Source organism: Zootoca vivipara, chromosome 4, assembly GCF_965207765.1.
Source record: "Zootoca vivipara chromosome 4, rZooViv2.hap1.1, whole genome shotgun sequence".
NCBI classification, from domain to species: Eukaryota; Metazoa; Chordata; class Lepidosauria; order Squamata; family Lacertidae; genus Zootoca; species Zootoca vivipara.
In genome coordinates, this window is record NC_142587.1 from 11791572 (window position 1) to 11816946 (window position 25375).

General features: G+C 41.6%; 1 protein-coding gene across 1 annotated transcript; it reads right to left on the minus strand.

The window, feature by feature from the left end:
- Positions 1–420: 420 nt before the first annotated feature.
- Positions 421–23904, minus strand: RAP2A (RAP2A, member of RAS oncogene family). Its single transcript, XM_035115453.3, has 2 exons — positions 23006–23904; positions 421–4602 (listed from the first exon to the last, which is right to left on the minus strand). Exons 1-2 carry the CDS (start codon positions 23317–23319, stop codon positions 4365–4367), a joined length of 552 nt encoding a protein of 183 aa, XP_034971344.1. The 5' UTR covers positions 23320–23904; the 3' UTR covers positions 421–4364.
- Positions 23905–25375: the final 1471 nt, after the last annotated feature.

A 25375-nucleotide genomic window follows, 5' to 3' on the forward strand; every position in this document is an offset into this window, starting at 1 on the left:
CACTACCACTGTTGAAACTGTGCTACGGTACCAGCTCCAAACTAACTGTATCAATGTGCAGTGCAACAGAAGCTCTCCAAAAGGTAACCATCTAGAAATAGTGGATTTGACGTGCATCGTTTCTTTTTAAATCAAGGCTCGGCTGATGTCAGTATGTGGCCTTTGTGCACTGCTGATATTTTACTTCAACCTTTTGTGCTTTTTGGAAATATGATGCCTTACAAAAGCATTAGCAAAATGATCTACTTTGAATTCCACTCACCAAAAATATAGGGCAAATGTGCTCCTTTCTAGGACAGACGAGAGCTAGCTGCATTCTGATCAAGCAGAGTAGAGTAAAGAATGTCACTCTTTGATTTGTATTTATTTATTTTCGCTAGAAGAGAAGAAAGTGAATGGTGCAAAGAACCCCAACAGACGTTTCATTAAATAAATTTATTTGTTAAAATAATTTAACTCCAAATACAACTGCTGAGTTTGCATTGAGTTCTATGTACAATTTGATTTATTTTGAAACATCATGATTTAAACAACTGACACCTTATAAAACTTGCTGCATTTTTTTTCAGTTATCAGTTGTAACAGAGCTCAACAATCAACTGTTAAATATCTTTATTCAACTCTAGGAAATCCCAAATTGTCAATGGTTAAGCCTAGTTTTCAAAAACACACTGCAATCATTTCTGGAAACCTCGATCAAGAACTGACAGAGGAATAATGCACATTAGAATTCCTGCAGCTGCCAAATTTGCTTTGTCATGGAGTTTTGTAATTACAGTCCAGTTCAACTGCACACTGGTGAAAAATCATGCATCCCTCCACCCTAAGATGACAGTAGGCAGCGTGTGTTACATAGAAAAGTAAATACCAGTACATTTTCCCACAGACATTAATGGCAATTTTAGAATTAGGAGTGTAGGTAAAAGGACTATTCTATTGTTGGTCCTATGAGAAGAAAAAGTCCTGAAAAGCTGCTATGAATATTTGCTGGGGGTGGCGGGGGGGGGGGTACCTTACCTAAAGAAACAAACAAACCACAAAACCTTTAGAACTTATGCTGGTTCGATTTACGTTTGCAAAGGGCAAAAGGGGAATTATTTCCCCCTTCTATTTTCAAAAGAAGTTACAACCATTTATGACAATATAAACTTAAAAATGCCAGCTGCAGAAAAATACAAAGCTCTATAAGAAAAGCTAAAGAATAGCAGGTCTTTGGATTAAATTATAATATTTTAAGGCATGTTATACCCCCCAAAAAAGTTACTACCATTGGAATCTGATTAGGATACAAAAATAAGCAGTCATCCTTAACGAGCTACTCCCAATAAGTATAATGGCACTGATGCATGCCAGTGTGCCCCTAGTGCGCATTTATACATGAGGGAATGCCACCACTGCGATATGTTTCAGGAAGTTACAGGGCCTATACTTGGAAGAGTATGACTAACCCAGTGGCATGGGTCTAGGAATGCCAAGTGGTCTGGGTCAGAGGGGGGTGACAATCACCTGACTTAATTCTAAGCACAACTTCAGTGTCAGCCAGCGGGGTGAGGGGTGGGGAATCTTGATGCAACAGAGACATGTCCAGGAGAAGCCCCTCACTGGAATAGGCTAGAAAGAGGAGAGGGGGAAATCAACACAGGAGCAATGGCACCTCTTGAATTGGCACTAGGTAACTGGTGACACAAGACACCCATTTGACCTGTGACTCACTCTGCTGGCCTAAACACATGACATGGGGGGCGAAATCCCATGTCAATGTAAGTAACTGCAGCTCTCCTGCCAATTTAAAATATTTTAGTCAAATCCATCCTTTAATGTCCCACTATGGCAGATTTCCTCAGCATGGTGTCCTCCAGAAGTTTTGAACAACTTCCATTCTCTCTTACCGTTGGTCATACTGGCGGGGAATCATGGGATCTGTACTCCAAAACATCTGGAGGGCACCAGGTTGGGCATTATAACCATGTAAGCAGAACCCAAGCAGCACACAGTATGCCTCTTTAGAATTACACATCACATAAAACTGTTACAATTTGTGGGAATACACAATGCTTTGTCTCTAAAAAACAGCAATAAGCATTATCAAGGAAGTACTTTTCTGTTCAAATCCACCACATTATGCAATGACTTCCACATTAAAAGCATGCCCATTATTATTATTATTTTTACCAAAAATGCTATTTATGTCTTTCAGTCATCTTACTTATGTCACTGTTATGACTGCATAAACTACTTGGCATGCAAGACAGGAACCATGTTTGGAATAAGCAAAAAATGTAATCAATGTTTAGGTTATATCTGTCCATCTCATTTATTTCAATGGTAAAGCTGGTTATTTTCCTAAGAGACAAAGCAATTCCTTCTGAAACCTTTTAGGGACCATGAACTCATGACAGTTCCCCTCCCCGCATGCAAGCTATCAATGTGATACGCTTTAAGTGCCACAACTCCCATAGGCTGTGCAAGCTGCTTGGGAAGGAGCTACATTTTTTGAGTGGGACCTCATGTTTAGCATTACACTCTTTGCGTTCTTGATTTAAAGAAAAAACCATGCAAGGACTAAGGCAATAGTGGCCTATAATCATCCATCATTTTTCTCAAACTGTTAGAAAGTGAACTAAACTAAACGTGTTCCACAGTGTCAGAAATAAAGTGGCCCAGTGTTGCCAATATTTCTTTTTAAAAAAATGCTTCTCAATTCAGTTTCTTTAGACACACTTTAGATTGCAGGTTGTTTTTCTGCTGATGGAGGCAAACATCTCAGAACTCAAGTTCATTACAGCATTTGTAAAAAGTCACACACTCACCCACCGACACGCACACAAGACACATACAGGCCTCTCCACTCGTCTACACAAGAAACTACACAGCTACTCCACAAGACTGCAAAACCAAACTGTGGGGTGGTATTTGGACCACAGGCTCAGTGATATTGCATTTTAAAGGCCAAAATCATCCGTAAAGGTCCAGCTCAACATGATCACTCCAGCATTTCAAACTTAGACATTCTGATTGGAAACTTCCTTGATTGTAAAACATCAGAATAGATATAACTGGTGCTGTTAAGTCATGCAAATTATAAGTATTCCACTGCTATGAAAATTAAGACCAGAGGCTGAGCACCATTTCAAAACAATGTTTCACTCACTATTTGTCACGGCAATAACCAGGGCAACAGGATCACTGTATGGCAGCACCTGACTAGCATGTTAGGCAACTGAAGACAAGAACCTTTTCCTTGCTCATCTATGGAATTACAACATTGTGTATTCAACTTCTGAGTCTAAGTAACTTGCACAGTTAATTCAATTAACCAGTTGCCAATATTAAAGCTATAAAATAGCAAATTTGAATTCCATAGGTATCACATCAAAGACATAGCCCTTAAAGGCAAGAAATAAACTGGTATCCTTAAACTTAAAAATGCAGGATGCTCAGACAGTCCCCCATGAGGTTTCTGCAAAAGGAACATCTGGATACAACATGGCTTCATTTTCCTTACAAGGTGGTACTTGTTAATGTGCTAAAATTTCCTTGTTAGTAAGGCTAAGCAAATTTTTACCCCCATCACAGTTGCTTCTTTCTGTTTCAGTAAAGAGATGAACACATTTCCCGCTTTGTAAACAGAGGGCTGTTTGGTTTCTTGACTGAACAGCATCCGAAGCAATCCACCATTTCTGAACACCAATGCAGAATATTTAACACATTCCAATGTCCCACTATTCTCTTCACAAGCCGTTGATTTTTCAGAGCTCCTCTCTTCACTTTCAAGTACAGGTGGAGTATTTTCCTTTTCGCATGATGGGATAATAGAAAAGAATCAAATTTAAAGGGGGTGGGGTGGGGGGACCAACTACATCAACTTGCCAATAATCCTACTAACGCTTGTGTCAAGGATGACATTAGCATATTTGACTGAGTAAACTTGGCCACAAGTGACAAGTCCTGATATTCAATATGCAGACACATATACTTTGTTAACCTGTATTCATCAGTGGAGAATATGTAGAGTGCAAAGTGTCTTTGCTGGTGCTCTCCTATTCACCATCAACAACAACTTAAAGCAGCAGCTGTTGTCTGACAAAGCCAACATACACTGTTTGTGCTCACCCTGTAAATCTGTTGGCTGTGTCACAGATCTGCAGGTGCAGGAGATGTGCTGCAGGCAAGTGAACTGAAGAAGCTTATCCCAAATTCTTTCACTAAACTGATCAACTTCAGTGTTCCGCTTGCAGTTAATGCTGCTACTCCACTTTGGATTTATCCCCAGAGACCCAATTTTAAACCACGAAGCGAAGTAGTCAGTTGTATCATCTTACCAAAAATACAGCAAATCAGGTCCAATTCCATCATTTGGAATGCTATTGTATATTACATGCAGAACAGCATGGATCATCTTTATCTGGCTGAGAGGCATAGTTCATCTGTCTGACAATCTCTGCAAAGAGTTCATCCACCATTGTTTTACTTTTGGCAGAAGTCTCCATAAAAGGACAGCCCCATTCTTCAGCCAAGGCTCTGCCTTCATTTGACGAAACTTCCCTCTCACTCTCCAGGTCCACTTTATTTCCAACCAGGATTACAGGCACCTTCTCATACCTGCAATTAGATACAAAAACAAGATTAAAGCCCTTTGCAATCTTAAGGAAAACAATGATGCCTAATATACTAATGCAGAATCTTGGATTTGAAAAATGGTACAATGAAGATTTGGCAATGTGACTCGTTTTGGGGATCTTTAGCCCAGTTTTCTAGCATCTTTCAACGTTGCTTCACATGATGTTTCAAAATGAAGAACAGAATGTTCATCAGTATACAACCATCTACTGAAATCTTAGTACTTTCCCACAACATGTTTGTCTCTAAAAAGCTTCGATAAGGCCGGGGGGGGGGGGGGGGGAGAGAGAGAGAGAGAGAGAGAGAGAGAGAGAGAGAGAGAATAGCTTGGTTCACATGAGGAAAGTGGTTTTGCCATTAATGCCCACACTTTTCTCAATTCCTCCTTGCACCTACTCTCTTGCCTGTTTTCACACATTAATAAGATAAGATAAGATATCTTTATTGTCATTGTCCCCTTGCGGGAACAACGAAATTACTCGGTTGCTACATCCACTCAGATAAAGCATTCCGCATAATCCAAAATTACAAAAGCTAATTAAAAACAGTAAATATACTACAAAATAACAAGTAAAATAAGATGACTTCAAAGTCCAGGCTTTCCATTTAAGGCCAAAATTGCTCTAGAGAAGAAACTGTTCCTGAGACGGCTCGTTCTTGCCTGCATTGTTCTATATCTCCGTCCCGATGGCAGGAGCTGAAAGAAATGGTGACCAGGGTGCGTTGGATCTCTTGATATATCTAGTGCTTTTCTATGGCACCTGGTGGTGTAAATTTGTTCTAAGGTGGTGAGTGAGCAGCCAATAATGCTCTCTGCTGTTTTAATAATTCTACACAGCCCTGCTCTGTCCTGGGAAGTACAGCTTCCGTACCACACACATAAACCGTACGTGAGCATGCTCTGTATGGCACAGTGATAGAAGGCAAGCAGCAGCTTTTGTGGAAGATGGTTTTTCCTTAAAATTCTCAAAAAATACAGTCTCTGCTGCGCATTCTTCACAAGCCCCCTTGTATTAACACTCCAGGACAGATCCTCCTGTAACTCAATGCCTAGAAATCTAAACGTTGTTACCCTCTCCACACAAATTCCGTCAATCAAGAGTGGCTGGACCTCGTTCTTCTGTCTCCTAAAGTCCACCACTAGCAACACATCCTGTGGAATTCTATCTGTTATATTTTAGCTGCCCAATCAGAATTGCAGTAATTTCAGGAACCCCAAAGTTGTATTGAAAAAATGTGACTTTCAAGCCATCTGGCCTCCAAATGGCAACAAATCACCTGTCAGAAATCAGTGAGATCCAGGGTTGGTTCCCACCCCCAATATGTGCACATATTATTTTAAACTGGAAATCTTTGAAGTGAGTAGAGAAAAGAGGCCATTCATGTGTCTTCCAGAATAAAGATACAGTGTGCTGAAATGTACCAAAGTGCATGGTGTTCTTGCAGCATTTCAGAAAGCAGAAGTGTTGGGAGACATTTTACGTCTGTAGTCATCTATGATTCATGCTTCACTAAATATCCTTATTTTAATGTAATGCTGCAATGCAGAAATCAATAGAGCCATGACAAAAGAAGCTGTAACATGAACTTCCTTCTAGCAATACAGTTTTATACAAAGGTTACATGTGTCCACCACAAATGTTGGCATTTTTTTTCTTAATGCACACAAAACAAATGCAATTTGGGGAAATAATAAAACCAGACTTGTTTATGCTCACACTTGTTTGGGATTTGCAGATGTTCAACATGCAGTGGCAAGTGAGTTGCTCATGGAGGGGAGAGGTTTTGTTGTATTTTTAAGAAAGGCTGGTTAACCTCGAAGTACAACCACTTACGGTAAGTGGAACAATGGGTCAGTGTGTCTTGCTGTTAACGAGAAGGTTGGTGGTTCAAGCCCACCCAGGGACAGTTGCAGGTGGGATTCCTGCATTGCAGGGGGTTGGACTAGATAACCCCAGGGGTCCTTTTTGTGCAGATTGTGCAGATAAAATATTACAGATAGAATTCCAAAGGAAGTGTTGTTAGTGCGTGAAAACAGGCAAGATCCAAGGATTCCCAGGCATGCACCTCCAGATGGTGGAGACATTGTCCTGACACCTGGCAATCTTCACTTGGTTGCAAGTGGCCAATATCCAGTTACAAAAAGGCAAATTTTGAACACTGGTTTGTAACATCACCTAAAAACCATCATCTACTGCAATGTGCATAAGGAGGAACAAGCTGCCCTGAACCTTGAGCTTGAGTGCTTCCCACGCAGTCAAATCCAGAAGCTTCCACTTCTTAATTGCAACTTGCTGTGTCATCTAGACTCAGAAATGCAATTCACATTAACAATGGTTACTTTAAATAAGCCCGTTTCAGTAACCATGGTTTAAAAGTTGGCTTGTTCAGACTAATCATAATTAACATTAACCACAATGGCTTGGCCTGCACACAACACTAAACCATGATGTGTTAAACTATGGCTTACTAAACTACGGTTTAGTGTTATGTGTGAACCCAGCACATCAGTTTAATGATAGTTTATCTATGGTTGAAGGTTGCTCATTAATCAAAGTTTATAGTTGGTATATATCTTAGTTAACATTAACCATAGCTTAAGAATTATGGGTGAATCCGGGCCGCCTTCTTAACTATGGTTAAAGAGCAGTCACTGCCCAAAAGCAACAGAGCCACGAGTGAAGAGCATCAAGAATGTCAAGCAGCTCTCAAAGTTTGGCTGCTCCCACTAGTGCTTTTTAACATTTTTTTAATGCAATAAACCAAGGTTTAAGTGATAACTTGCCAGACACCTCAGTGTTAAGCATTATTTGCTACTAAATCTGGTTTAGCACTGTGTGAACCAAGCCCATGCCACTCTGGATGTTAAGATATAAAATATGTTTGACTGTACACTACACAACTCTTTTTTAGAACATCCCCCAAATACGAAGCATTTCTTTCGTGTCACCAGCTTTCTTTGAATCTCTATGTTACATTGGATAGTCACAATATAGTGAATTTCCCATGAATATCTGAGCTTCAATAATCCACTATAAAATCCCTTGATGTGTGTACATGGAGGGTGGGACTACTGGATATTCAACTTCCCTCTTGAATATCTGATCTTAAATCATCTTTGAAGTTCTGGAGTGGGACACCTGCCAGAACTCTTAAGGCAGCTTGAGGATGTTCCTAAATGAGGCTCTGTGCGTGTATATGACCCATGTGTTTGACTGCACAGGTACCAAGAAGAAGAAGCACATTTCCCAAGATGTTTTCGGAGGGGTTTGAAGGCCTGGAGAAGTAATGGAGGTCCTCAGCAATTGTAGACCATGTGCAGGATTTCACATGCAGCACTCTGGATTCTACCCTATAGTGGGGACTCAATAAAGAGTCTGGCACTCCAACTCCAGAAGTGTGAGAAGCACGGAGCTAGAACCTAAACATCCAGAGCAATGGTTCTTTCTAGAAAAGACATTATTTTGCAAAAGAATTACATCATCCTCTGAAAAAAACATCACATACAAAACACCAGCAAACTATCACAAATCAACTGAACAGTGGCTCAAAATGCACTAACATCCGCCTGTGAAAATGTCTCTTATAGAAGATAGGCAGAGGGTTCATTTGATAAAAATCAAATGGCTGAAGGAGAAAAAACAATTCTGAATTGATGCAAGTTTGTTTTTTTATTTTTAAATTTCTATTATAGCAAGACCTCAGTACAAACACCACTGCTGCTGTCTTAAATATTTCTTGGGGAAACAACATCAAGGGGAAGGAAATCCTTTGGATTCCATCCACAGAATACCATAGCCCACAAGGTACATGGGCTGCAATAACAGAAACTCTGGGTCACCCTCCTAGGCGACATAAAAGCTCTGTTCAGTTGTAGGTCAGCTTGCTGTGATGATGCCAATTAGTGTGCACTTTGTTTACAAAATATCCTGAATACATATGGGAAATGTGGTTTAAATTTACCCCCTTCAGGCCTCTGCACACACCCATTCATAGAACAAACCATTTCCCCACCTTTGATCAGGCCGAACAATTTACTCCTTTTCATAATCCTCCTTATCCTTCTCTGATGTATCTCACATCTTAGGCTATGGAACAGGAATGTTTTTCTAGTGTACATCACACATCTTTCTCAATAAATGCCTTGGTTCCCTGAGCAGTTTCTGATATATCAATGACAGAGAGGCCACAAGTGGAAAATATTGCTTGGGCATAATAAAGTTTATAGAGTCTTCTCTACAATCAGCACATGGAAGTCTACTTTTGAACAAACACTGAGATTTCCCAAATAAACACATATTTTATTTCACCTAAGGAAGCCAAGAGGCCCAAAATTTGTATGGCACATACGGTAAATACACGTGTCAGAAGTAAAAAAGCAAAATAGACAGGTAATATTGTTATCCAGAGATGACAAGCATTTTTACAGATTTAATGTCAGGATAATGTATTATGGTGAATTACTTTTTTCAGACTTTAACCAACTGGTGGCATATTATCCCCATTAAATAAGGATGCAGAAATTTAGAATTACAATGTTTTAACGTAACTGGAGCAGAGCTTCTTGGCTGCCAAAGCAAATTTGGCTACCAGACATGTAATTTGTAGATATTCATTGGTTAAGAGTTCAACTATCACTTCCTGGAGGGATTGGCCTTAGAGTGAACTTTTATTTAAAATATAACACTGCCAGGAAAACATTTCAAATTCCTAGGAACTAGAAGCCAATATTTAGGAATCAAGGATTTCCCCATATATCAGGCAGCCATATTATCTGCTCTCCTTCCTCCCTCACCATGCAATTACTGGAAGTGGAATGATCTAGTACATCAACTTGCCCAACTCAAGTTATTTGGTACCTAAAATTCAAGGCTACCAACTATTTTGATTGTGTGTACAATGTACATTATCCACATAGCACCTATGCATACCAAATGAAAGTGTATTTCCATTGGGATGAACTGGAACTAAGTTACATTTCAGATATAATTAAAAGTCTACTGCAGAAATCATTTCGCCCTAAAACCAATGCCTGGATTTCTACTGCAGTAATTATTTTTTCCAGAAGTGCAGCTGTGTTTGGGTTCCATTAATATAGAAAGAAAATTCCAGTTTTAAATGTTCCTATTTGCAATTATTGTACTAATTCTGACTGTGAATAAAATCCATTGATTCACTCCCTGTTCAAACTCTAGAGATGGAGATTTCAGAGTGTGTAGAAGCAAAAACATGGCAGTTGTTGCCCCATAAGTTTCATTTCCAAGAAAACAAAAAACAACCTTTCAAAATCTACATTTTAACTACAATGATTTATGTGTATCAGTTAATGCTCCCAACCCTAACTTTTGCAAGGTGCATGGCTGCCACTTCCGTACGAACAACTTTTAAAGTGATCTTGGGGATGGATACAAGCAGAAGAGTCAGCTGGCTTATCTAGGTATACAAATCTTTTCCAAGGCTAAAACAACAGGTAGGATTCAATGGAAACCTAGGATGCTCTACAACAGGCAAAGCAAACTCGGCCCTCCAGATGTTTTGAGACTGCAATTCCCATCATCCCTGACAACTGGTACTGTTAGCTAGGGATGGTGGGAGCTGTAGCCCCAAAACATCTGGAGGCCAAGTTTTCCCCATGCCTGCTCTATAACCACCATATTATGTGATTAAGCAATGCCACTGCAACCTTCTAATGCAGTAGTTCCTACTGTGGACGCGCTGTTTTTCAAAGCCTTTGAAAATTTTGATATCTCTACCATAGAGATATGGTTTTGGTTATGTGAATGGTGCCACAGACCCTCTAGGAACCATTGTTCTATTACATAAGCTAGCCTTCCCAAACTTGCCTCTATCTAGAATAGATACTTTGGAACGTTCCAGCCCACATAGCACTAAATCAGGCATAAGGAAAGCTGTCATTTACAGTAATACCTCCACGAACGTCCGCCTTGTCTAGCGTCCATTCCGAACGTCTGCGGCAAACCCGGAAGTACCGGGATGGGTTACTTCCAGGTTTGCCACTCGCGCATGCGCAGAAGTGCAAACCGCTCCGTGCACATGCACAGACGCGGCACTTTGTCCTGCGTCCTTTTCGGCTAGCGGCCAAGGCTCCAGAACGGATCCCGGTCACAAAACATGGTACGACTATAGTTGCAACTTCTTACTATAGGTATATATAATTATTCCTGATGTGGAGAAAGTGATTAGAGAGAGATGCTTTTCTACCTCTCAGAAATACTGGAACCTTGGTTTCTCCAACGAATACGAATGGTGGGAAATTCAGGACAGGCAAAAAAGGTGCTAGTTCACACAACACATAATTAAAATTTAAGAAGTCATTGCCAAATTATGGGGTGGTGTCCATCAACTCAGATATCTCTAAAACAGAATTAGGCAGCCCTGTTCAGGGAAGTTTTTTAAAAATAGTTGGATGTTTTATTGTTCTTTTATTTTATTGTTCTTTTATTGTTGGGAGCAGCCCAGTGTGGCTGGGACAACACAAATGGACAGCACATAAATAATAAAATCGTGGTTGTACTATTACTATTATTATTACTGCTATGGTACCTCCAAGACCAGAAGCAGCAGGCTCTAAACAGCATGCCCATGGAACAACTGCAGGAGCAACTTATTGCCCTCATATTATATTTGTGGACTTCCTAGCGATATTTGACTGATCCTTGTGAGAAATGTTAGGTCCTGGGTCTGATCCAGAATACATATAATTACACTGTAGGAGGTCCCCTTTGCCCCACCCTACCCCACATATAAAATGGAATTACAGAGCGCCTGAGAATTCTGATGACGTCTCTGGAACTACAACAATGTATTTACTTATTCCCTAGAAAAATATTTTAGGATATAATGTTTATTTTAGGATATAATGTTTTCCCATACTCAGTCTTTCCCAAACACCTCTCAACGAACCACAAAAATCTTTTCTGGGAAAGTGCAAGCCCGATAACTGTACAAACATTTTAAAACCTAGTTTCACTGCAAATGCTGTTCTAGCATGCAAGTGATGTGTCAAACTCTACCTAGTAATTATAAATGATATCTACCGTATATTCCAGCGTATAAGACGACTGGGCGTATAAGACAACCAACTTTTCCAATTAAAATATAGAGTTTGGGATATACTTGCCGTATAAGAAATACGACCTGGCTTATAAGATGACCCCCAACTTTTGAGAAGATTTTCCTGGGTTAAAAAGTAGTCTTATACGCAGGAATATACAGCTCCCTCTCCTACAAAACATTTCTTAATCTGTGCTTCTGTAAGCAAACTACTTTTAACTTTTGAAAGCTTACAGTGGTATATCCTTTTTAGCCCTTGTTGAAGTAGCCACCTGCTGTTTTATTTTGTTTTTTTAACCCCACAATTTAGAAAGGCTTAACAGTTGAGTCAGGTTCTCTAAAGGTAGAATTATTTAGAAACCTCTCCTCTTAATCTCCTTATGTGCAAGAACTGGCAAAAAACTGTTGACTCATATTTTCATTATGAATTCCATTTATTTCTCAAGACCGTTTCTTGTTGAATGATTGTGTAAAAGTGTCATTATTGTTTCACTGTACCTTTAAGAGTCAGGAAAGATTTAATGACTGGGGCTCTGCAGCTGTGGAGCAGCTCTACAGGTGTTGCTGTGAAGCTGATGATGCAGGGTATATCAGGGGTGTTGTGTGTTGCCTCTGTGCTGGGCGTTTTCCCAGTGTGCTCTTGGTGGGTGGTTTGGTTGTGTGGGTATTTTGTGTAAGCCTAATTTAATTTAATTTTTTGTAATTTTTCCTTTCTCCATTAAACCAAGCATTTGTTTAAGCCTTGGTCTCTAGGTGTAAGTTTCTCAACCAGTTTCTGCTGATTTTGCTTTTAACCCCAACATCTTGGTTATGGGCCCAGTGGTTGAGCGTGGAACTGCACATGTTAGTTTTTGGAGAAAGGTTTAGAAAGGTTTTTTCCTTCTTTTCTGCTGCAACGGTTTTGTGGGCTGGTGGTTGAAAAGTTCCAGCATGGCAGACCGTGTTGCTGAGGCTGAGAAGGCTTTAACATTCCCGCAACTAACGGCCGAGAACTACAGTCTATGGTCCTTTCGCATGGAAGCACTTCTAACTTCCCGTGATGTGTGGAAGTACGTGACCGAGGACCCTCCTGCTCCTGTGACCGATGCCTGGTCGAAAGGTGATGCTAAAGCAAGGGCATTAATTAACTTGTCTGTTAGTGATCAGCAAGTTGTGTATATAAGAAATAAGAAGACTGCCAAAGAAATGTGGGACAGTCTTGCGGCAGTGCACGTTAGAAAGGAGTCAGCGTCTGCCATAGCTAGCCAGATATCTGCTGTACCTCCAGCACAATTAACTGTGGAAGGGGTAACAGCAAGATTGATGGGCGAGCTGGACAGAAGGGAGGCTTGTGGGATTAGCACTCCTATTTCTAAAAATAATGAGGAACGCCGTATGCAAGTCTGTGGTGATTCATCTGCTTTCAAAACTTCCAAGCATTGCTGGTTTTGTAAAAAGCAGGGGCACCTTGCGAGGGACTGCAGATTTAAAAAGCAAAATGCTTCAGGGTCCGTTCCAGTTCGTAAATCACAGACAGCAACCCAGCAGTCGGCAGCACATCGTAAAGATGGACGTGAGCCGCGAGCATTCCATGTTCGTGAATTAGGTCGTAAAGTAATTAAAGATGACACGTGGAAATCGTTTGTAGTAGATTCCGGGGCGTCAATTCATCTTTGTAACGACCGAAGTCTGTTTATTTCTTTCGAAGAGGAAATTGGCACCATTCATCTGGCCAACTCCGACGTTCTACAGTCGCTTGGCAGAGGTACTGTGAAACTTGACTCCTTGAACATCACAATAGCAAATTGCACTTACTGCCCATCAGTGGACAATTTATTATCAGTAAGTTGCTTTGCACGCCAAGGAGTAACTGTGTGCTTCACAAAATCACTATGTGAGTTCTACAAAGGGGGAAAGCGTGTATTGTATGCCAGAGAGTCTGAAGGTTTATATAGACTATATTTTAAAAAGCATTCACAGCCACCTGTGAACTGTAGAGTAACCCAGCCAAGTCAGGGGCTGAGAAATGTAAAGCCTCACTCCGGATGTATTCATGAGGTGCATAGACTTTTGGGACATTTAAATTTCACAGATGTGATAAAGACAAAGAAGATTGTTGATGGACTAAACTTAAAGCCATGTAAATACTATATGCAATGTGCATCTTGTTGTAAGAATAAGATAAAAGTTGCAAGAAAGGGTAAATGCTCAGGCAGGAAAGTAACAGAGCCATTTGAACGTGTGCATTGTGATTTAGTAGGGCCACTCCCTCCTTCTTTAGGAAATTCAAAATATTGGCTTACTCTTATTGATCAGTACAGCAGATATTGTTTTGTTTACACCATTGCTGAAAAGTCACAAGCACTTGAGAAGTACAAGATTTTTTGCAACTGGGTAAAAACCCACTTTAACAAACCTATAAAGCATTTGTTTTCTGACAGGGGGGGAGAATTTGTTTCTGAGGAATTTTCACATTTCCTGGAAGCGCAGGGGACTGTTCACGAGTTGTCCTGCCCTAGAAGTCCTTGGCAGAATGGGATTGTAGAAGTAGTGCAACGTGATTTGCAGGCAGGTGTTAAAACTTACTTGCATGATGCTAATTTGGGGAAAGAATATTGGGCGGAATCTCTTCATGCCTATCTTTTTGTTAAAAACAGATCCTATCATTCTAGTTTAAATGTTACACCCTATGAAATGTTGTTTAAAAAACGCCCTAATTTAAAATACCTGCGAATTTGGGGTTCAGACGTTATTATTCACTACCCTGCTAGACACAAGTTGGATGAGCGTAGTGTTCAAGGAAAGTTTATGGGCTACCAGCAGGGGGCGTACAGAGTTTATGTACCAGCAACTGGCAAATTTCATATTACCAGAAGCATGATTGAAACTGTAAATTGGAATAGAGTTGCTATTTTTCAAGATAGTGCTGGTTTAGATAATGCTGATGAGGAGGAAGTAGAAGTAGAAGAGGAAGAAGCTGGAGCAGGGGATACTAGTGAATTTGAAGACGAAAAGCCTGTTGTGTCTGGTGATTTGTTTGAAAATTTAAAGACACAGACACCTAAAGAAAGGTTAAGTTCTTCTGAGTTTTCTGAGAGTAAGAAAAGCCCACAAGAGTCTCAACAGTCTGATGATAGCAATTTACAGTCTGAAGCTAGAAGTCCAAATAGTTCTACTGATTCTGAAGGGCCTAGCTCTTCTTCAGGACTAAGACGTTCAGACAGAAAGAGACAGGAACCAAGACGGTTTTCAAAAGAGCAGTTATACACTGTGTATGCCAATAAAGTAGTTTTTGAGCCAAAATGCTACAATGATGTTCAAAAATTACCTTTGCATGAAGCTGTAAATTGGTACAAAGCTATGGATGCTGAAATAGCTTCTTTAAAAGAGCATAACACTTGGTCTCTTGTACCACAAACCCCAGACATGAGAGTTATTGATTCAAAATGGGTTTATAAAGTGAAAATGAATGATAAAAACGAAGTTGTAAGGTACAAGGCTAGGTTAGTAGCCAGAGGTTTCCAGCAAATCCCAGGTGAAGACTATGATTTGTGTTACTCACCGAGCGTAAAATATGAATCTGTTAAGCTTTTGTTAAAAGATGCATCCCAGCGTGGACATTCTGTCTATCATGTAGATATAAAAACTGCCTATTTGTTTGCAGATTTAGAAGAACAAATTTTTATGCGTGTCCCTGATGGCGTAATCGCCACTAAAGGAGTAGTGTGCAAACTAAATAAATCTCTTTATGGTTTGCATCAGAGTGGTAAAAACTGGCATCAGACTTTAGTGAAGGAATTGCTGAATTTTGGCTTTACACAAGGCAAGGCAGATAACTGTGTATTTACAAAAGAAAATGGAAATTCTGTGACCAAATTATGTGTGTTTGTAGATGATATATTAATTTCTACAAAAACTAAACATGAATATACACAGATAGTGTCACTGTTACAAGAAAAATTTGATGTGGTAGAATTAGGCAAAGCTAAAAACTATATATCCATGCAAATTGAAGAAGCCAAAAATGGTTCTTATCTGATTCATCAAAATGCAAAAATAGATGATCTTGTTGAAATGTTATGTTTAAAGAATGCAAATGGGAAAGAAACGCCTATGGTATGTGGTTTCACTTTTACAGATGGCAATAACACGTTCTCTGACAAAACTTTGTATCGCTCTGCCATAGGCAAGCTCAATTTTATTCAAAGAGTTTCAAGGCCAGATGTAACTTATGCTTTTCATTTTCTGGCAAAATTTGTAGAAAAACCCACTACCCAATGCTTCAAAGCTCTTAAGAGAGTGGTGATGTACCTCAAACACACAAAACGTTACAGATTGGAATTTACACCATCTATTGACAAAGGTTTTGAAATATATTGTGATGCATCTCATGCTGTAGAGCAAAATAATTACAAAGGTACATCTGGTATGGTTTATTTTTATAATGGGTGTCCTTTTGAATGGAAAGCACAGAATCAAACGATTAATTGTCTTTCTTCAACTGAAAGTGAGTTATATGCCTGTACTCAGGCCATCCGTGATATAGAGTGGTATTTACAAATATTTGAAGACTTAAAGATGCCAGTATCACTCCCAGTAAAAGTTTATCTCGATTCCCAGAGTGGACTTGCTATCCTGTGCTCAGAAACCAACACACAGCGCACTAGAGTGTTGAGATTACGTTTACAATTTGTAAAGAATTTGATTTCTGACAAAACAATTGTTTTTGAATATGTCCCCGGTGACAGACAAGTTGCAGACATCTTTACTAAAGCACTTCCAAAAGTTGCGCATGAAAGACATGTACAAAGTTTGTCTCTGTTTCACAATAATGAACTGCAGGGGATATGTTGAATGATTGTGTAAAAGTGTCATTATTGTTTCACTGTACCTTTAAGAGTCAGGAAAGATTTAATGACTGGGGCTCTGCAGCTGTGGAGCAGCTCTACAGGTGTTGCTGTGAAGCTGATGATGCAGGGTATATCAGGGGTGTTGTGTGTTGCCTCTGTGCTGGGCGTTTTCCCAGTGTGCTCTTGGTGGGTGGTTTGGTTGTGTGGGTATTTTGTGTAAGCCTAATTTAATTTAATTTTTTGTAATTTTTCCTTTCTCCATTAAACCAAGCATTTGTTTAAGCCTTGGTCTCTATGTGTAAGTTTCTCAACCAGTTTCTGCTGATTTTGCTTTTAACCCCAACATTTCTATGGCTTGAACCTGTTAGAATCAACAATATCCCTATTGTTATAACTGAGAAATATTATTTTTGTAAATACAGACATTGAAAATGATTTGAAAATAAAAAAATAGAATTTTGAGGCACTTAGAATGTACATTTCTTTTTAAAATCTGTAGATGGGGAAGAAGAAATTATCCATAATGAGAAAATATTTTGCAAAGAATTCAAGGAAATTTTTAATTAACCAAAATTTGGTTAAAGTTACTAATGACTTAGGACTAAATCAAAGTCTAAGAGTGCACAATAGGACTGACAGAATCTGCTTTCTGTGTCCCTCTCCTTCCCACAGCAGTTGACCCTGCAAAATGCTCTCCTGAAGATGAGGGAACATGCCAAATAGGGTAATCTGTTGTGCAGGAGACAGACAGGTTCCCTGAAAACTGGATGGCTACTGTAGGGAGGAGGGGACAAGAAGTCAGTTTCAAAAAGCTCCTGGATGCACTTTGGATCCAGCCTGGTGTTCCTAGTGAAACCCATCAGAACCAAGTTCAACTTAGTCTGGTCCCAACCCAATATCATTATCTCCAACTTCTGAACCTTTCGGCATTTAAAATAAAGATATGATAGAGGTTTCAGACAATCACTGGGTCAAACATAGGCTGAACATTGAATGTATTCTGAAAGCTACTAGGGCTCTTTCTTTAAAAAAAAATTGTTGAAATGACAGTAGGACCACAAATGAATTAGCACCAGCAAGTCTCCAGCTGCAGGGGGGAAATGAATAGTGAAATCTTCAAAACATCACAATTAGCAGCACTTTCTCCATTCTGTAGAAGGGGAGTACATTAGGTTCCTAAACACTTACTCGATCATGCTGCAACATGAAAATACATCACATGAATATTCTAATATCACTAATTCATAGAACTGTAGAGCTGGAAGGGACTACAAGGGTCATCTAGTGAAATTCCAAGCATTGCAGGAATCTTTTTGCCCAACACGGGGCTCAAATACACAACCCTGAGATTAAGAGTCTCATACTCTGAGCTATCCCTAGTCAGCTCAAAAATAATCTTAAAAATGCCTGCAACCTTGGCATTCTTATGATCTGAGTTATCCAGGCTAAATTTTCTGCCCAAAATTATTTGTTGTGCTTTTTCCTTTAAAAGATTCCAACCCGTGTTACTGTGGCTTGCTATCTTCGGCTTCAGAACTAAGCATGCTCAATTATAGACTACAGGGGTGGATATCTTTCCAAGAAAGGTGGAGGTACAACAATACTACATCTGCAGTTTTAGCAGGACAAGATACAGGTTCAGCAGATGTCTACTTTTTACAACAATTGGTATAGAAGGTGATATTTCAAAGACTGACAATCTTTTTGCAAGTTTCGTGAAAGACAAGGCACAAAGTTATGGAGATTTAGTTGCACAAGAACCAACATTTATGGCTCTTTTCAGGCTGCAGCATGTGGACTGAGTGTACATAACTTGAACTTTCTCCTCTAGGTATACAGTTACGTAATTTTTCACGGTGTGAAAATTACGCAGTGTTTCCAAAACACTAATATCATGGTCACTGGGATGGAAACACATGGTAAAATAGCCTCATGGTCATTTCATAACATGCCTGGAAACAAAAAAGCCAAACACTTCTCAGTCCACATCTTAACATAGAATAATGATTACTTGAATTAGCCTGAAATCAGCACTGAGATTTACAGTAAGGTCTATTCTGTGGTTCATTCTATTATAGTAGTTTGAGCATGATTACTGCTAAAAGATGTGTAGACTGACATGGATGCTGCAGAAGACATTCCACATACGATCTCTGATTCTGCCAAATTGCCAAGTCAGCAAGAGGAACACTTCCCCCAAGGAAGCATGCAAACTGGCAGATCCAGATAGGAACCCCATTATTCTTGTTATGACATCTGTGAGGAAGTAATGGAGGGCAGCTAGAGTTGGTGGCAAACAAAGCACCGTGTAACTAGTAGAACTCACTTTATTGACACACATTATTCTGATGCAACCTGTGTTTCAAAATTTCAAGTAGGGTAACCCCCCCAAAAGCAAGTTCTATACACTTTTCCAAGGACCTGTTTGTAATTGCCTTGCCTAGTGCACGGGCAGAGGGCTTTTTCAGTTATACTAACAAAACCTTTGACTAGTCTCACTGGAGTTCTTAAGTTGATATTGCTTGAAAATGTCCACCCTATTTGGGGAGTGGGGCATATGAGCATACATAGGAGCTGCAATAGCAATCAGTCATCTGGATTCTGACACTGTTCATATACAGTGGTACCTCGGGTTACAGACACTTCAGGTTACAGACTCCACTAACCCAGAAATAGTACCTCAGATTAAGAACTTTGCTTCAGGATGAGAACAGAAATCGCGCAGCGGCGGCAGGCCCCATTAGCTAAAGTGGTACCTCAGGTTAAGAACAGTTTCAGGTTAAGAACGGACCTCCGGAACGAATTAAGTTCTTATCCTGAGGTACCACTGTACAATGATTGGTTAGTTTTAAGGATGATAGATCCTATCAAGTTTTGAGACTTTGTGCTAATTTATATTTTAAAAATAGCATATAATCTAAGTTAAAAAGTAGCCACAGAATTTCCTCAAAAGATTTCAGACAAATTCCACAGATTGATGGCTTTGTGTTCTCTACTGGAACTGTGGAAATGTCAAAAGAAACACAGATCATGTATCTTTAGAACGTTTATCAGATATACGTGGACAAAAATACAGAATGAAAAGGAACCAGGGATCACACACGCAGGAGAGCATAGCATTTTAACCAGAAGCATAGATGGCTTAAGCTTCCTTAGTCTGAAACCACTGTTCATCCCAAGGTCAGTAGCATATTGTAGAAAACACACACAGAAAAATCAGTAACTATATTGGTATTTCACATGTAAATACAGAAAGCCTATGATTAAATTTATTTGTAAGAACAGTGGTACAGATTAGCTCTGTAATTCCCAGGTGGTGGGCCCATTAGTAGACCACACACAGTTTGGGGGGGGGATCCTGGTGCCCAGGAAAATGATGGTGGTGCTTATTCCAGCAGAACCAGGAAGTGAGTTCAGAAGATGGCAAAAGATGTTCTGCATGGTGCACAACCTGGTAAAGTACAGGCTACATTGGTAGGTATTTGGTCATCATTTCTCTGCACACTTCCCTAACAACAGAGGGATAGAGGGATTGTCTTTCCCCCACCATGAACTGCTTGTTCTTCCTTGATACTTGTTTTTATCTGGGTATAAAAAATACGTTTCTAACCATGGGAAAAACAACAACAACAACTAACCCAGTTGTATGTCTTCTACTAGTGAATGTTGAAGACAAAGCTTTAAGGAAAGATATACAGTATTCCATTTCTGGATCTGGGACAGGGGACAGAAGAGTCATTAATAAAATGTCACCAATTGGTCACATTAACAACATAATGCAATAGCATCTTAATAAATTAAGAGAGGCCATCTATTTTGATTGGAACAGTTTGGCGGTTTGAAAAAAACTATGTCCATTGGTACTGCCACCAATGGAATTTCAATAGTAGTAGAAAAATCACAGTAACAACCATTGCTTACAATTCTATTTCCCTCAAGGAATAGATTCCACAACATATCCTGGGAGAGATTAATGAATTCCAGAGATAGCATCACTAGCAGAGTCATAGGACCAAAAAAACACAATTACGTAAAAATAAAATAAATACATTTACAGATGTGGCTTAATAATGGTGTGTTAAGATTAGGAAGGAATTTTATACTGTGATATTTGTGTTTTCCTCTTATGCTGGGCATGTCAATCATATGGTTAAAGGCTATGGGTTAAAGTAGATTAGATGTTGTGCCTAAAACTACTGTTGTTAATATAATAAATGCTATTATTTCTAGGGGAAAGGACCATGCTTTCCCAGTCCCCTGTACTTGTCTGTTCCTGCCACTTTCAAATTATGTAAACAACACTCTTTCTTGTGAGGAGGCTTGGATGGCAGGAAAACTCTTAGGGTTTTGGGGAAATGCTCCTTTAAACTAGATGCAATTCTTTACATGGGGCAGAGAATACAGGTGCCACTGCCTCCCCACTGTATGGCGCACTCTTAACTTCAACAAGACAAGCTATTTCATTCAGTTTCTTTCTTGCCCCAGAGGCATTTTGTCTGCTCAATTGTAACTAGGATCTACTGAGTATGTGGATCATCTGCCTCCCCACTGTGCTCTTCTCCAGAGTTCAGAGTCTATGTGAAATCAGTATTGAGGATGCCCAAAGCAAGACCTTCTCTACAGTTGCACTACAGAATTTGCTCCCCAAGGAGGCCCACCAGGTGCAACTCTTATATACATTCATAAACTTGTCAACATCATTTTTAACGGCTGGGCTTTTGGTAAACTGCAAGGCCTGTTGCCAAGGTATGGTTTGCATTTGGTTACTAAATTTCAAACTTTGCAGTTATTGCAGTATTTTATTGCTTTTTAACAGTTATCTTTCTTGTTCATTTTGAACTGCACTGGGCATAGTACTGTGAAATAGCAGTAGAGAGGCTTAAGAGGGTAATCTTTCAGTATTTAGATATGAGCAGATTCTATCATAATGCAAGAGGTTGGACCTTCAAAACCTTTTCAGCACTTAACGTTTTAGGGCTGATTTTAAAGCAGATTAAGGCATTCATCTAGACGTGTGGACAATGAAATAAGCTGATGCTGACAGGCACATCAATTATGATTTAAAAATTCTGCAGTCTTAACACTAATAATTATCAGGGTTTTTTGAAGAGATGCAGCTTCTGGAAATATATTTTTCATGCTGATTAGGATGTCAAAGATCTTGCCTGAATCACTTCAGTATGAAGAGTCAAAGAGTAAAGCTTTTCTCTAATGCCATCTTATTAAACCTTGCAAGAAAAGTAAATTAACAACCAGAGAATCAAGGAAACACCCCAATTTGACCCAGCCGGATGGAAGACCCCATCAGGACATTGGCTCCAATATTACAAGGAAAGGTAAGTGTTTACTATGGGTAAAATTATTTTGAGTGCTTTTAGGCAGTGTTAAGTTGCTTTCAGAAGTAGAAAGTAAGAAATCCCAAACCACTTGTCTGATGTATAGTTGAAGGGGTGGGCATCTGTTATGCACATAATGTGAATAGGCAACAATACAGGCAGAGAGAATGCTTCTATAAAGTAGAAATCTAGGCAACAAGAACACGTTATGTGAGATGTACTTTATATTCAAGTTGTAGACACATGTACAAAAACATAGGAAAGAGGAAGGTGTATTAAGGAACATGCAAGATAACCAGCATGGTTTATGAATGCTGAAAGCCTAAAGAAAGCTGGAGGTGAATATGCCAATGTTGCGGTCAGGACCTGGAGAAGTTCTGCAGGCTGTTGGGAGATGCAACACAGAGCTCCAGAAGTGGGTGGAATGAAGAACTGAAAGCTCTGTGCATGGGAACAGAATTAAATATAGGCAAGGCAAGGGCACCGAGGACAGATAGATCTGGAAGTAAGACACCATGTGGAGATACATATATATATAGTGGGTGAACAGGAATGACAAGATTTCTCACCAGATTCCCAAGGAAGTATGCAGTGTAGGATACTAACTGGGCATGTAATTACATTCTGGCAGCACACAAAGGGCAGGAAATTGGTTGACATACTGAGCAGGGGATGGAGGTTTGGGTGTTAAGAGGTAGGCAAGTCTCCCTGCAGTTCGGTAGAGAGCGCTACCTGCAGGCAGGGAGGGGGTGAAGCTGAACCAGTCAGGATGTGTGGGATTGGTCTGAGGGATGGTAGGTTTTTTTTGCCAGGGCAGGTAGGTTTTGACACCTTAAGCTAGGGCAGAAGGGCCCATCTGGAGGAATAAGGCACAAGGAAACGGTGCTGGATGAGGGTCCCCGGTCCTGGAAGGCGATCCTCAAGGAGGGTAGAGAGCTCCCTGCAGAGCAGTCAAGAGGAGGAGGGGGAGAACTGCTGGGCAACAGGCAAAGAGGCTAGGTGGGAGCAACGCAGAGGAAACAGGGAAACACAGAGGAGGCAGGAAAACGGGGATTTGGGTGAGGTTTGGGGGGGGGGGGAGAGAGAGAGAAGCGAGGGGTCTCTCCTAGCCAAGGCGGAGGCTCCCACCACCGCCCCCATCCTCACCTCTTGACGCGGATGATCTGATCTCGCATGGGGCGGATGTCCTGGAAGCTCTGCTGGTTGACGAGGCTGTAGACCAGGATGAATCCCTGCCCGTTCTTGATGTACAGGTCCCGCATGGAGGCGAACTGCTCGGTGCCGGCCGTGTCCAGGATCTCCAGCACGGACGGCGAGGCGTCCACCTCGATCTCCTTACGGTAGAAGTCCTCGATGGTGGGGTCGTACTTCTCGATGAAGGTGCCGGTGACGAACTGCACGGTGAGCGCCGACTTCCCCACCCCGCCCGAGCCCAGAACCACCACCTTGTACTCGCGCATCCTCTTCCCGGGCCAGGCTCTCGCCGAATCGCCTCGCCCACCGGCCGCCTCAGACACCGCCGCCGCCTCTTCCTCGGGCGCTCACCCGCCTGCGGCCGCCACCGCCGCCGCGACCTCCGGCGCCGCCATGGCTATGAGGGAGGGCGAAGGGAGGAGGCGCGTGGGCCGCTCCCGCAGCCGTGGCTGCCCCTGGGCGGCGCTACCGGTCGCCGCGGCCGCCGCCTTCACGGGCCGCTGCTAATGCGGCGGCGGCGCTCCCGTTGCTGCTGTCGGCTGCCAGCCGCGGCGGACGCCCCGCCCCCTCATTCCTCGTAACCAGGGGAACCACCAACCGGGCAGCGCCGGGGCGCCGCGTCACGTGCACGGCAGCCGCCCGTCTCCGCCAATCGCCGCTTTCAGGGGAAGTTGAATGACACACGGAGAGAGAGAGAGACACAGACACTCTCTCACACACCCTCCTTTCTTTTTCCTCCCCACCTCGTCCTCCGCCCTCTCCCCACGTGACGAGCTGTCTTCGCCTTCCCTCTGTAGCCTAGGAAACAGGAGGCCCGCCTTGCCCTCGTCGGATTTGGGAGGACACGTGGCTCCGGACCAACCAGAACGCCCCCCAAGTCCCGCGCGCGCCGCGGCGGCGGCCCAATCGGTGGCCGGGGTTCTGTCGCGGCTGGGAGACGCGGTGGGAAAGACGACTCTGACTGGCTGGCGCGCGGGCTCCTTCCCCTCCCCCGCCCAACGGTCACTTTTCCCTTAGGCGGCCTCTGGGCCTGGCGGGATATCGTCGGCCGGCGGAAGGAGAGGGGTTTTCCCTCACGGGGGCTCTCAACCCTTCCCAGCGGTGCTGTTTTCAAAAGTCCAGTCCTCTGTGCTGCGCCGACAAAAAAAGAGAGGGTTTTTTTGTTCGTTTATTTCTTACAAAGTTCCTTATAACTTTAGTTGGTTAGACCTGGTAACAACGAGGTTCAGTCCCTGTGCGTACTCCTGCTTTCACGGGGTTAGGCTGGATGACCCCTGGGGATCCCTTCATACATTATGATTCTGTACCAACTTATTTTAGCATAGGTCTCCAGGAAGGCAGCTCACGATATGAGAATAATAAAGCGCAGTGAGGTAAAACAAATCAGAATTAGCGAAGATGGTAGTTGTCCCTTCAGCTGCGCCCTTACCTGGACAGGGATAACCCAGCTACTGTCTGCTCTGGTCACCTCAAGGTTAGATTACTGCACATAGTGCTGCCTCTGAAGACAGTTCAGAATTCAGCAGCCGGGTTGCTCACCGGAGCAGGACAGTTTGAACATACTGTATTACACTGATCCTGGTCTGACTGCACTGGCTGCAAATTGCCAGACCCAATTCAGAGTGCTGATTTTGACCTATAAAGCCTTGAATGGCACAGGACCGCAATACCTCAAGGACTGCCACTTTCCATATGAACGTACAGACCCTGATATCATCTGAGGCCCTTATTTGTGTTCCTCCCTGAGAGGTCTGGAGGGTGGCAACACAAGAAGAGGCCTCTGCAGTGGCTCCCCATCTGTGGAATGCTCTCCCCAGGGAAGTTGACCTGGCACCTTCATTGATTGACACCCAATGGCCTTTTAAAATGTATTGCGGGGGGGGGGGGTTAATTGGTTATTTTATTTTTATTGTGTATTTTGTGTTATTTTGGTTTAACTTGGAACTGCCCTGAGACCTGCGAGTATAGGGCAGTATACAAATTTAATAAATAGTAATTAGTATTATACAGGGTGATATACAGACTGACACGTATGTATGTTCGTATGCAACCGGCTAAGCAACCTGTTTTACTATTGGAGCTAGAATATTATAGCACAGGCACATCCAACAGGTAGATCGTGATCTACCGGTAGATCACTGGATGCCTGCGGTATATCACTGGCAGATCACTGGCTCCCCCCATAGAAGCTCAACAACTTTGTCTCCCCCCCCCAAAAAAGCTCAACAACATCACCCTGCACCCCTAAAAACAGGGCTTTCCTTCTCCGGAGTTGGCCGCCCCGTTATAGCACATAAGAACAGCAGTGTTTGCTGCATTATT

What these genes read in the sequence shown, in the direction of transcription:
- RAP2A (XM_035115453.3), bottom strand. Translation starts at nt 23,319, where the DNA reads ATGCGCGAGTACAAGGTGGTGGTTCTGGGCTCGGGCGGGGTGGGGAAG. An exon ending in CAGATCATCCGCGTCAAGAG is followed by an intron (nt 4,603 to 23,005) that starts GTGAGGATGGGG and finishes ATCTAATTGCAG; the next exon opens with GTATGAGAAGGTGCCTGTAA.